The sequence below is a fragment of the Pinus tabuliformis genome, chromosome 7 (genome assembly GCF_031772625.1).
Source record: "Pinus tabuliformis cultivar Carrire ecotype Pingquan chromosome 7, CPIR1, whole genome shotgun sequence".
NCBI classification, from domain to species: domain Eukaryota; kingdom Viridiplantae; phylum Streptophyta; class Pinopsida; order Pinales; family Pinaceae; genus Pinus; species Pinus tabuliformis.
In genome coordinates this window covers 667,677,317-667,690,478 of record NC_142293.1, presented here as the reverse complement: position 1 = coordinate 667,690,478, position 13,162 = coordinate 667,677,317, and the positions used below count along the sequence as shown (strand labels likewise).

Genomic DNA, 13,162 nt, shown 5'->3' with positions numbered 1-13,162 from the left:
TTGTTGACATGGTAAGTAATAGCTGGAGGAAAAAATAAAAGCTTGTACTCATTTGATTTATCTTCACTACTGCAACTCACTGAATGAACGTTCAACAACTGGACATGTCATGGTGGGTTACGAATGTGCGGATGATAGAAAATTGGAGGATGATGGGTTACATCTTTCGTTAGGTTTTGTCGATCTAGCTTCTTAATTTGTGTTTAAATATCTGTGACGACACGATTCCGAAGGCGAGGTGAACCCTTGGCAACTCACAGTGGTTAGAGAGCGGACCATTAAAATCAGGAGGGAAGAGCAATTTGGTGGGCGGAGCACAAAATGAGGTGCACAAAAAGACAAGGAGAGAGCTCCTCCACGCCAGAGATGAGAAAAGGTATATGGTCACCTGAGGAAGACGTGAAACTCAAGAACTATATGATGAAGAACAGCCTTCTCGGCTGCTCCTGGAGCTATGTGGCCAAGCAAGCTGGTAATACCTTGTGTACCCACTCGCACGATAATTTCAATTTTGCTTAACTCGGCTTTAGGTTATGTGAGTCAGCGTAACATACTTAGGCGCACTTGAACAGCTGTGTCTTTAAACATGTATAAACCGTGCAATGCAATAATGTTAGCATCGAGGAAGATAGGTAGGTGTTTTACAATAGGATCAATATAATGCATTAATATTATCATAGCATCAATATATTAAGCGTTGATTGAGATTGCAGAATTTAAGGATCATGGAGTGACGATCTTCTCTTTTCTGTTTTAATTTTATTTTTTTTTGGGTTGAAGGAATTCTCAGGAGAACTAGAGATTGTATCATTTGATCTTCTAAAATAACAAAGATACATTTTCCTTTCCCAACAAAAATCTTATAATGAGAATATTAAAGTGTAATTAAGTATAGAGTTTTAAGCCTGTAATGTAGAAGGGAAAATTGAGAGCAATGAAATTATTTAGTTAATAATACTAACAATTTATGTTTAACCTCTTAGGTTAATTATTAATGGTAGGGTTTTGATTGCTAACATTTATAAAGGTGTATATATTTTATTACTTTGAGTTTGAATCTGGGATCCTTTAAATATATATATATATATATAAAAGTAATTTCTGTTACTCACTAAAAAATGTTACATAGATAACCAATTTTTTACAACTTTGGTTTGTCTGTGGAGAAAAAAAAGTCTTTTGCCCACAATTTAACAAAAACATAACACTAGTTAAATTAGTTCTTGTTAAGTCTACTAAAACCTATACTCCTCATAACATATATATTAACATGTAAAGGATAAATATTAAATTATGACTTGCAAAGAATTGAATTTTATAGCATATAATTTCTTGGATGGGAAATTAAAAGAGAAATATTGTAGGCCATGAGAGTTATTCAAGAAGAGTTCCTCGAAAAGATGAGCATTTTCCACAATTCAAAATAGTTTGATCCAAGCCAACATGAGAACCATATCCTTATGTCCGAGGTCCATATCTATGTGCTCGATTTGGAGCTCATCTAGTTGCAGCAATGTTTCTCTTTTAGCGTCATTGCACTCTAAAAGAACCTTGCTAATAAGTGCCTTAATGTTCTAGTAAAGTTCAATGGTACTTAGGTACTAGTATTGGCATCTTCCAGTGTGACCCGGATTAGGGACCCATTTAGCCACTGATGACAATGCCTTTGCATTAGTAAGTTAATCCTTATTTATAAGAACCTCTACTGAAACATGATCAATTTCTTGTTGAATGTTCTCAAGAGTCTATATTTGATAGAAGCAAGTCAGATTATGGGCATGAGGGAAAGCTCTTACGCTCCCTTCCTCACCGATAGAGGAGAGGAAGAGCGACTTTAGTGAGGAAAAAGCTAACCTTCAAAGGCTTAAAATTTAGACTAGACAAAATACCTGTAAATGGTGAACTATTCAGAATGGGATAGAGTTGGAAGTGAGACTTCCCCATACCAAACCCAGGTATGTTCCAAAAAAGGGGATGTTTCCATTAACACATAAAGCCAACAACAATAATAAACATAAAATTGAGTGCAAACATAATCAAGTCCTTGAAATACCTTAGTGCCAACACATCCCTAAGTGTGGCCAATGCGATAGATAGGGTGTAGGTACATGGTAGCCCTACCAATCCAACCAATATAGGGGCACTCCACGCCTGGAGAAACTTACCTCCCCTCAAGAGTACTTAGACATAACCCAACAACTAGCTTGCTTATAATCTCCAAAATTTCATTTATCTTATCCATTAAAAGTTGAATAATAGCCTCAATTGGGGAGGCTATGTCATGAGGACTTGGTCCTACCCCTCTTAACAAAAGAGAAACAACAATTCAAGAGCAGAAATCAGGTTTGGATGGGGGAAGTTGGCACAACTCGACAAGGATGAGAATGGTATTCCTTCGCCAACCCGAGTTACACCTCACCATCCTATCATTGAGAGAGTTCTCTTGAATGCTATCCCGGGTCATAATGATTCTCAAATTGTTGTGCATCAGCAAGGTAATGAGTTTGGGTCATGCGGCGGGTGAAACAACCACACCTCCCCTTCCAAGTTAGTGGCATGATGGCAGTGGAGTTGTCCCTTCTCATGTTTGAAGAATGTTTTTCACATCTATCTATCTATATATCTATCTATACTCATTTAATTTTTCATATCACTTTTTAATTAAAATAATTTTATTTAAAAAACAAAATAAACAATTTTGATAATACTTTTGTAAAAATTTAGCCTCGATGGTTAGCTCAATTGCTAAAGCACCTTGCCATGGGAGGTCCTGGGTTCAATTCTCCTTAATGCCTTTGAGGTTAGGCTAAGATTATTTTAGCTGGGGGTGTGGTACCTTCGGATAGACCTACCATGGTATTCCACGAGATTTTTTTTGTTTGTTTGTAAAATTTCAATAATTACAATACAATAACATAAATAATTAATATAGTTTTATTTTGAATTAATTTAATTTAAATTTATTGTGTGAAACATTATAAAGCATAAAATTCAATACAATAACATAAATATTTAATATAGTTTTATTTTGAATTAATTAATTTGAATTTATTGTGTGAAACATTATAGAGCATAAAATTCAAACATTAAAATGCTTAAATTGTAAACCCCACACACACATATGTTAATTTTCTTTTATTTTAATATAACATTGTAAGAGTGAAATACATATATTTTATTTATGTACCTATGTCAGAGTAATTTTAGGATAAATGATTAGATTGATTTTACAATACAATATAGTATCTTCAATATAGCATGAGCCTAGATATATTTTAATTTTGGATTTACCAAACATTGAGAGGGATCAAATCTCTCAAGGTACAAACTTTTTTTTGAGTGCACAATTTGAAAAAAAAATTACCCCTAAAAGATTTGATCCCTCTAAGCACTTGATAAATCTAGAATTAAAAGAAATCTATGATGGTTTAATATTTCTATATTAAAAATACATTATTTAATTATAAATTTATATTTATATGTTTTTATTTTTCTATTAAAGTGTAATCATATAAATATGTTTAATATAATTTAAATTAATTTAATGATTAAAAATATAATTGCCAAACAATTATTCAAATAGTAGATATCACTAATTGTAAATTGGGAAAAATTTAAAAATTATGATTTTAAAAAGACATTACACACTCCTTTGTTATGATTCTCTTTTTCTTGTAGTTTGTTGGTAATATGATTTTTGTTGGGTTTTCCAAATCTAATCCATCATTTAACGAAATGGTACGATTCTATTTCTTGTATTTGGTTGGTAATATGATTTTTGTTGGGTTTTCCAAATCTAATTCATCATTTAACGAAATGGTGGTCTATTTGAGGTTTTTAGGTTTTTTTATCTTGCACTTACACATCAGATATTGTCCATCTTTACCAAATCTTTTTATTTGGAAAAAATGAAAATTCATTAGAATTCTCTTTAGAAAAAATGAAAATTCATTGGAACTTTATGCCTTTAAATACACTACATTAGAGAAGAATACCATGGGGCAAAGCATAGGTTGTCAAAGCCCTTGCCCTAAAACAATGAGTCGAAATGTTTACATAACATTACATCTCTTCCATACTGAGATGAGATGAGAGTGCTTCTCAACACAAAAATTAATACATTACATAACAAATTGAAGAGCACATTTAAATATAGTTCAATAATTAAGTATTAATAATAATAATAATAATAAAAAAATTAAATATATTTTAAAAAAATAAATAAAGTATATATATATATATATATATATATATATATATATATATATATAATTAAAATATTTTTTAAAAATAATATATTAATTTATTTATTTTATTATATATATATATATATATATATATATATATATAACTAACTTTATTTCTTATAATATTGTTTATAACATTTCATATGAAAATACCTTGATGGGGTGGATGAACGGAATTATGAGGGGAGTGGAGGCAAACTTCACCTCCTCTTTGAGTTGAACCATGGTACAAGTGGCATGTGCTATATATGCATTTATAAAATGGATGTTTCACGATGGAATGTGTTCATTTATATGTGTGAGGGTAAGTGAATTGATGTTTTTAGTGAGTTTCAGCATGAGTGGTTGTTAAGGTGGTAGAGAGAATGAAGTGTTTGTGTAGGCCATTAACTTGTGCAAATTTCTTTGACCATGGCTCTAAATCATACAGGTGGTCATATGTAAATGAGGATTTCCTTGGTTCATTGTTGGAGGCTATCAATGTCAGATCTAAGACCCTGGAGAGGAATTTAGCTAGAGGCTAAGTTGTAGATGGGTAAGCGAGACGCGTGAGAGGAGCTTGCATACCTCATTTAAGGTAGTGGAGACAAAAACCCGGTATTCAGATTCAAGCACCTTGGTAAGTCTACAAAACTGGTATCTTGATTTATATAGTGCGATCTTGCATTGTATATAGGGGAGGTGTTTAATAACTGTGTTGGTCTCTGGGCTTTACAATTCCCTGCTAACGATATCCTAGGCTTACAAGCATGTGAGAGGGTTTGTACAAAACTAAGCTGGCAAACAGTGTCTTCTCCTCTAGTCAATGAAAATTGGGGTCGGTGAGGTGTCCTTAAAGCACCAAGAATCCCAACTTTGTTTTGGGAGTCAAGCTATTGGGGATGGTTGCAAAATTGTTAAAGGAGAGTTACCATGGTCTTCCACTGATAGTAATGCAGTAAGGTTTGGAGACGATCCTTGCTGGAGGTGGCCACCCACGAAAGAGGTATGGATGTTGCAACCCTGGAATTCTATAGTTGGGTGCTAGGGGTTGGTGGATTAATTGGTTTTTGGTGCGTCAAAGGTGGCTTGGCGCTGGGAATAATGGACTGGAGGGTTGATGAAAATGTTTAGATAGAGGGGTAAAGTGAGGAGAGTGATAGGACCACAATAACAGGGAGTATAAAAGAGAAGATAAGTCACGGTAGTGGAGGGAGAAGGTGTCATGGATGCAAATATTGACGAGGTGGTGGCCCATAACCTTGATCATTCGTCTAGTCGTGTCTTACTTCCCACCTCCTTTAACACCTTGGAAGCTCAATTGCGGCAAGTCACAACGCTTCTAGAATAACTAAGCCAAAATACAGATGATGATTGCAATGAAATGATAAATTGCATGAACTACTTGCAGCGCAATCAATGGAACATGCAGGATTACCTAGTGTCACTTTGTTGAGGCCAAAGGCAACTAGCTGAATGTATGGAACAACTATAGGATTGTCTAACACATGTTGAAATTCATGTTCTTGGGGAACTTGGGCTTCTAGATCCTTGATCATCCTCTCATTCATTGACGTTTGTGGGTTGTGTTTTATCTTAAGAATCTTTTGAGCATATTGGTGAGTTCTTGGCATTTTGTAAACATCTCTAGTGTTGTGCTTTTAGCCAGCCAATATGATTGAATTGAAACCTAAAAGCACTAAATTTTAGACAAACATGTTGTACTCTTTTGATTGATCCACCTAAAAAACCATTTCTTATTAAAATTAATATTAACATTTATGATTTATGATTTAAATTTAAATTAATAAATTATAATTTAATTTATAATCATCATTAATATCATCATTTTCTATTAAAAAACTAACTTTTAACTGATTGAACATCGAAACATTAACTTATAAACCTAATAAACATTGCGCTAGCATTTATTAGAAATTCATTTTAAACTAAATTAAATTAATTAATTTTTTTATTAAATGTTATTAATAAAAAAAATATATTACAAATAAATGTTTTCAAACCTGTGAGTTACTTATCTTTAAATTTGTAGATTTTCAAAGATATAATTCCATTATTATTATGATAATAAATAAAGATAAAAATCCATATTCAACTCATTTAAAACTCAATCTATTCTCTTCTCTGAAGAAGTTCAAATCCACACTTTAACATTCTGAACATCCAAAATCTATTAGAATGTGCACGCTCATAATTTTACTTAGGTTAATTTATATTCAAATAAATAAAAGGTTTTTGGGAAAAGTAATAGACATCGTTCCCACCAATGAGTATTGGGTGAGTATTTTATGATATTGGCTCGAATGCTTATACAGGTCTGCAAAGATGCGGAAAGAGCTGCAGGTTGAGATGGATTAACTATTTACGACCTGGCCTTAAGCACGCTACAATTTCACCCATAGAAGAACAATTGATCATACACTTACAGTCCATTCTTGGTAACAGGTTTGTTTACTTTCCTTTTTCCACACCCTTTATTTCGTCCATTTCCTACTTCTTTGTTAAACTTATTTCACATCAGTCTCTACTGATCTTCGGTCCCTTAACTTTCTGAATGAATGGTATTGACGAGGCAGGTGGTCTCAAATTGCTGCCCATTTGCCTGGACGTACGGACAATGAGATCAAGAATTATTGGAACTCTTACATCAAGAAGAAGCTCAACTTGAAGCACTCCACGGTACCCTTTTCATCCTCCACTGAATCCAACGGCAAAATTTGTACAGAATTTAATACACCCTCACAATCAGGCGATACCTGCATTACCGATTCAGTGTCAGCCAGTGCTCGTGATGCTTATACGTTGCTTCACTCTGCCAAGCCGTTGGACATCATGTCTCAAGGGTACCTGCAGTCATTCTATAACATCTTTAATGGATTGGTAACCGCAGAAAATCGGCACTCTTCTGTTCACAACTTATTGGATTTAGAGAAAGAAGAGAAACTGGAGCAAAATAACTTGTTTCCTATTAACGCAAACCCTAATGACAACGAGATAATTCCTTCTTCTCAGCTCTGGCTTACTTCTACTAACACCAATCATAGTTTCTCCAAGGTTTTTACATGTGCAGGTCTCAAAGCCCATGATCAAACTTATAATACCGCAAAATTATCAAGATGTGATCAGTTAATGGACTCGTCGACTACATTGCCGCCTCTTGAAGTGCCCACTTCTGCCATTAACCCTTTTGGCTGTACCATCAGCAGCCCTGCTCTTTTTGATATGGGGGTCTCATTGAAAGGTAACATGCTTATGTTGAAGGAAAATGAGAATAAGATGATAATCGATTATTCGTCTTCCACAGCATCCTCTGGAATAGAACCATGGAGCTCTAGTCATGCCCATTCAAATGCCAACGGATTTACTGATGTTTATCCGGGAGCTTATACAGCTCATATGGTAGAAAATTGCGCGAGCCAGCTGCTTGTCAAGACTCAACACCAGTCATGCCTACCAATTAATTCCCACTCCCAAGTTAGTGCACCACCAATTATATCGCCAGAGGCTGATCAGTCCTTGAAAGTCCAACCTCAGCATCAGTTTGATTGCACCAATGATGTGAATTTGAGATATGATTGCTCAACATTCCTAAATGAAGAAGCCAGAAGACGAGAATTTAAAACATTCGACTTGAAGTATGAAGGTGAGGCCGGCCATGTTAATATTTGGACACAAGAGGAGCACTTTTATAATCTCCAGACTGATACCGCCTCTTCTTCTCTTCTGGATCATGAAATCTGTTTTACCTAATTGACTTTGAAAGATAGGAATCTAATTTTCCTATGCACAACAGATCTAATCTATGTCAACCGTTTAACGGTCGCTTTCACCACATCAAAGAAGGCTCATGAAATGTAGTTGTCTTTTTCAAAGAAGGTGCAAAACCTATGAAATGATTTCTCTGGGCACTTCGATTCTTTCCTATGTTTTCTCATCTTCCTAGTGGTAATTTTGATATACGAATTTTCACTCGATGCTATTATATATTTCAATTTTCATTGATGGCACATTTTATAACATGGGAGATGGGTATCTTAATCGTACCATACCTGCGTACATTTCCAAATCAAAGTAATAGATTGATACCGCCTCTTCTTCTCTTCTGGATCACGAAATCTGTTTTACCTAATTGACTTTGAAAGATAGGAATCTAATTTTCATATGCACAACAGATCTAATCTATGTCAACCGTTTAACGGTCGCTTTCACCACATCAAAGAAGGCTCATGAAATGTCGTTGTCTTTTTCAAAGAAGGTGCAAAACCTATGAAATTATTTCTCTGGGCACTTCGATTCTTTCCTATGTTTTCTCATCTTCCGAGTGGTAATTTTGATATACGAATTTTCACTCGATGCTATTATATATTTCAATTTTCATTGATGGCACATTTTATAACATGGGAGATGGGTATCTTAATCGTACCATACCTGCGTACATTTCCAAATCAAGGTAATTTCTGTATAAAGTAAGGTTGAATGGCTATCAGATGTAAATATTGATAAATGGAACAGAGTTTTATTAAAATATATATTTTAATTTTTAAGTTATTAAATTGTTAAAAAAATCCTGAGGTAATTGATTAGATTTGAATATAACATATGCCCCGTTCTACGATTTTTTCCATCCCCAACCTATTTTAAATAGGCGAGTCATCTCGATTAAACATATCAATTTACATTATTCGACAAATTATTGGGCTGAGGCCTGCTATAGGTCAGTGTAATGGTTATGTATGATTCTTTATTCAACGTACATTTGAGACATGTATTTTTATAATTAATATAAAATGTGCTTGTTATATTAAACAAGAGAGGCTGCTAAGCAGCAAGTCCCTGCTAAAACGCTATGTTCAAAAAGTGTTTGATGACAGAAAACATTGAGAAACACTGAAGACTCTATGAAAGAGTTTTCAGTGTTTCTCAATGTTTTCTGTCATGGTATCAGAGCCGAAAGCACGCATGGTCACTCGTCTTTCCAAGCTTGTGTATGAGGGCATTGTGAGCACAAGTTTGCATCCCATGCTCGCAGCAATATAAGACAACGCAATTCCCATATTTCCAGATGTTGGCTCAACCAATACACTCTTCTCTGGCGAAATGAGTCCTTTCTCCTCAGCGTCCAGAATCATGGCATATCCAACCCTGTCCTTGACACTGCAACAAGGTTGCATCATTTCCAGTTTGGCCAATACGTTAGCCACACAGCCCTCGGTTACTTTGCTCAGATGTACCATGGGGGTTCTTGTTATCAACTGAGACACATCCTTCTTCAAGTTAAGGCCAGTTAGCCTGTCCTTCAAGTTGGTGTTGAGTTCTGTTGCAGAAGAAGCAGCAGCAGCAGAAGCAGAAGCAGAAGCAACAACATCAGTTTTTGTGACATAGTTTCTGCAAAACATACTGCTTAATGTGACTTTCATGGCTGCGTTCATGCTGGTCTTCATCTTCTCCGCTCCGAATCTTGCTGCCATACCTGTAACACCCATTTCTGATCCTGCACTGCACTGCACATACTGCTTAATGTGACTTTCATGGCTGCGTTCATTCCAGATTAGTGCAGTGCGGGATCAGAAATGGGTGTTACAGGTATGGCAGCAAGATATCAAACCCAAAGCAATATAGAACAAACCGAGTTTGGAGCTTTCAGCTTACACGTAGGTTTTACGGTGAGAATCACACTTTCTCCTATCTTCATTGTTTTGACTGCCTTCGCAATAACAGGACAAAAGTGTCCTGCTTCATTGTTTTGACTGTGTTCCCAATAACAGGACAAAAGTGTCCTGTAGATCAAGAATGTGACATAAAGCCCATCTGCTATTGGGAAAATCTACAGTTCTTTCAACGCATTAATAAAGAAAAACGCAACTCCATGATCAAAATATGAGCATAATATTGGTGTCGACTCTCACCCAGTTTTCCACACTTACTCCCTTCTACAGCTCCCACCTCTACTCCACCTCAGGCTAGTGCTCCCAGCCCTTCTTGTAAATACCTGCTACACCTTCCTATCAAGCCTTTTCATTCCCTCACCCCACTGCTCTCAACAGGCACCAAGCGAAGATACACAAACAATTCTCCACTGTTTCAAAAAGCCAGTCTTCTTGGAGAGGCAAGAGCCATAAGCCAGACGCTGATAGCCAGGAGGTGGGTTATGCTTACCTAGAAAGTGATTGATTGAAGCATGGCCAATTCCTGTCGGTCAACCTGGACAGTCACTAGCAGCAAAGGAAGCATCTGAGCCGGCTCGAGTGCAATCGCCAATTTGCGAAGGTATATCATTCTGTCAAGTTAGATTATTTATAAATAAGGTTATCCCAATCTGGAAGTCAATCAATGGAAAGCATTAAGGATGAATACTACAAGAAAACCAAAAGAAGAAAACATGTGTACCAACTTCAGACTCGTTGGTGCTCATGCCTTGATTGCATGCAACCCACGTTGCAATAAGATTATGAAACTGAGACATGTACATGTCATTATGCCTTGAAAAACGTAGATGGAATCACCCCTCCCTTAAGGACCGCCTTACTATTGTAATGCCATCACAGCAACAAAGCAGATAGGTTCAAAGCCTGGAACGCAAACAGTTACCTAGAAAAGAAATAGATAAACATTCCCTTTCAGCCATGCTGCAGAATCATTACCAGATTGCTCCTTGGTAAAAATAGGTTCATAGACTGAAGCTGTGATACCATCATCATATTTTACAAAGAAACATAATCCTTCCCTTTGGTCCAAAATGCCATTGTCTTTAATGGGCTCAGATGGGCCCTTTGCTATATCATATTTATGGTTGTCCTGGTCAAACTTGCAGAAGAAACCCTTATCAGAAAACTTACAGGGCTGCTGAGGGTACTCATCATCTGTCCCTTGTTTCTCATGGCAATTACTGCAACTTGAGGTATGGGACATCTGCAATAGGTCCCACTGGAAAATGACGGTGAACTAGACCATCATGTACAAACATATATGCCATGCCAAAGATAGTGATCCCCAGGCCTTGCAAAGCAAATAATCCACACATTTTCCTAACAAAATTGACACTAATTTAAAAAACAAAACAAGAAGAATTTTAATATAGGTTAGGTTGGGGAAATTGATGTCAGAACTTAAAACACCAAAGCACAGTGCTGGTACAAAGCCTTTGTTGAAAAATCCATAAGATAAAGGGGAAATGGCAGGGACAACATTAATAATAGCAAACATGTCATTCATCTCAAAGGGACCTTCTCTTAGTCTGTGATCCAACTGCCACAAATCCATGTTAACAGGGCAGTTCAAATAATAAATTTTAATCAATCAATTGGAGATGTTCAGGGATAAATATTTAGGGAGTTGAACACAAGAATTAATTTTTCTTGTAAAACTAAGCTATGTTCAATTTATAATAAATAAGTGCACTGTTAAAACACTCCTTACTTATTAAATTAACTATATAAGTTATGCTAAATTTATAATAAATAAGTGCACTATTAAAACACTCCTTACTTATTAAATTAACTATACAACAATATTACTCAGAACAAACATCTTGAATGAATTATATACCATACAAAGCTCTACAATAAATCATTTCATATCAATATGATTGTCACAGATAGTTTGATCTTAGAAGTTCAAACATAATAATGTATGGTTAACATAAGAAAACATGTACCTCATGCATACTCCATAAAGAGGAATGCGAAAGAGCTCGATGTGCCCAACGAGCGCATGCCTCCATTCCAATCTGCAATAGAATTTTATCATTTCTTTGAATAAGATCACTTGACCTAACTGTGTATTATATCTGATCGGAAAAATTCTATTTTTTCTTCCAATGTACTCAGTCTTACCGTTGCTCCAACAACTAGAGAAAATATGCCAAACATCTCTGCGAAAGGAACCTCTCCACCCTGGAGGAAAACAATGAGAAATTCAATTATTATCAATGAATATTTCTCAATTGTAATAATCATTGGAGCTGTGAGACCTTATCAAAAGCGTGAGATAAATAATTATTTAAGTTAGGAGACCCTACAAAACTTTTGGAACGATAGAGATATGAATTCAATGAGGATTGTTGGTCAACAGAGATATATTTTTTAATTCAATTTATGAAGCACACAGATGGACATATTGCAGAAAGAGATATATGCATTCAATTAGTAGGCCGGGATTGATCTTAGAATTATTTTTAACTTAGTTTATAAAGATTAGATTGTAGCGACAATGCAAAATATTATTCGTGCAAATCTTGAAAAATGAAAAATATTATTTCTCCAAATCTTGAAAAATGTTAATAAACAAATGTTAAGAAATTAGAAACTTATGAATTCACTTATAAAATAAGAAGACACCGTACAAAAAAAGATGTTAAGAAATTAGAAACTTATGAAGTCACTTAGAAAATAAGAAGACACCGTAAAAAAACAAAAAAGGACACATGGAAAAGCACACCATCCCTGCGACCACTTGTCCAAAAAGCGACATGGAAAAACACACCATCCCTGCGACCACTTGTGCAGGCAGACATGCTCTTTTTCCCGTGTCTCCCATATTTTTCGTTGTCATTTGCATGCTCGACACCTGTAGAATAAGTTATTCCACCAGCTAGAAGAAGTGGAAATCATAGAAGAAACTCTAACGAAATAAGAAAAAAAATTCAAGTACCAAGTTTTCCAGGAAGTAGGCCATGTCTCTTTTTGTTTCAAGTTGGTAAACAGGTTTGGTTAGCAGTTTCTCAGAAATATAAAAAAGGGGCCGACAAGCTAGATGATAGAATGTTGAGAGAGAAGATTGACAGGTTTTTAGATAAAAGAAGTTGTCTATTTGTTGTTGATGACATGTGGGACAGATTTGCTAAAGAGAAGATTGGGTTGCATTCAGAAAGCAAGATAAGGTTGTGCTGACAACCAGGGATGAAAAGGTTGCAAAGG

General features: G+C 35.4%; 2 protein-coding genes across 2 annotated transcripts; one reads left to right on the top strand and one right to left on the bottom strand.

Moving 5' to 3' along the window:
• The first annotated feature begins 366 nt into the window (after positions 1 to 366).
• LOC149249224 (uncharacterized) lies at positions 367 to 7,997 on the top strand. The gene is made up of 3 exons (XM_089452381.1): positions 367 to 472; positions 6,563 to 6,692; positions 6,824 to 7,997. Exons 1-3 carry the CDS (start codon positions 367 to 369, stop codon positions 7,995 to 7,997), a joined length of 1,410 nt encoding a protein of 469 aa, XP_089308507.1.
• Positions 7,998 to 9,157: 1,160 nt separating this feature from the next.
• LOC149249223 (uncharacterized) lies at positions 9,158 to 12,782 on the bottom strand. The gene is made up of 5 exons (XM_089452377.1): positions 12,684 to 12,782; positions 12,080 to 12,139; positions 11,902 to 11,973; positions 9,874 to 10,071; positions 9,158 to 9,757 (listed from the first exon to the last, which is right to left on the bottom strand). The coding sequence occupies exons 1-5, from the start codon at positions 12,780 to 12,782 to the stop codon at positions 9,158 to 9,160; spliced, it is 1,029 nt and encodes a 342-aa protein (XP_089308503.1).
• Between the last annotated feature and the right edge of the window lie 380 nt (positions 12,783 to 13,162).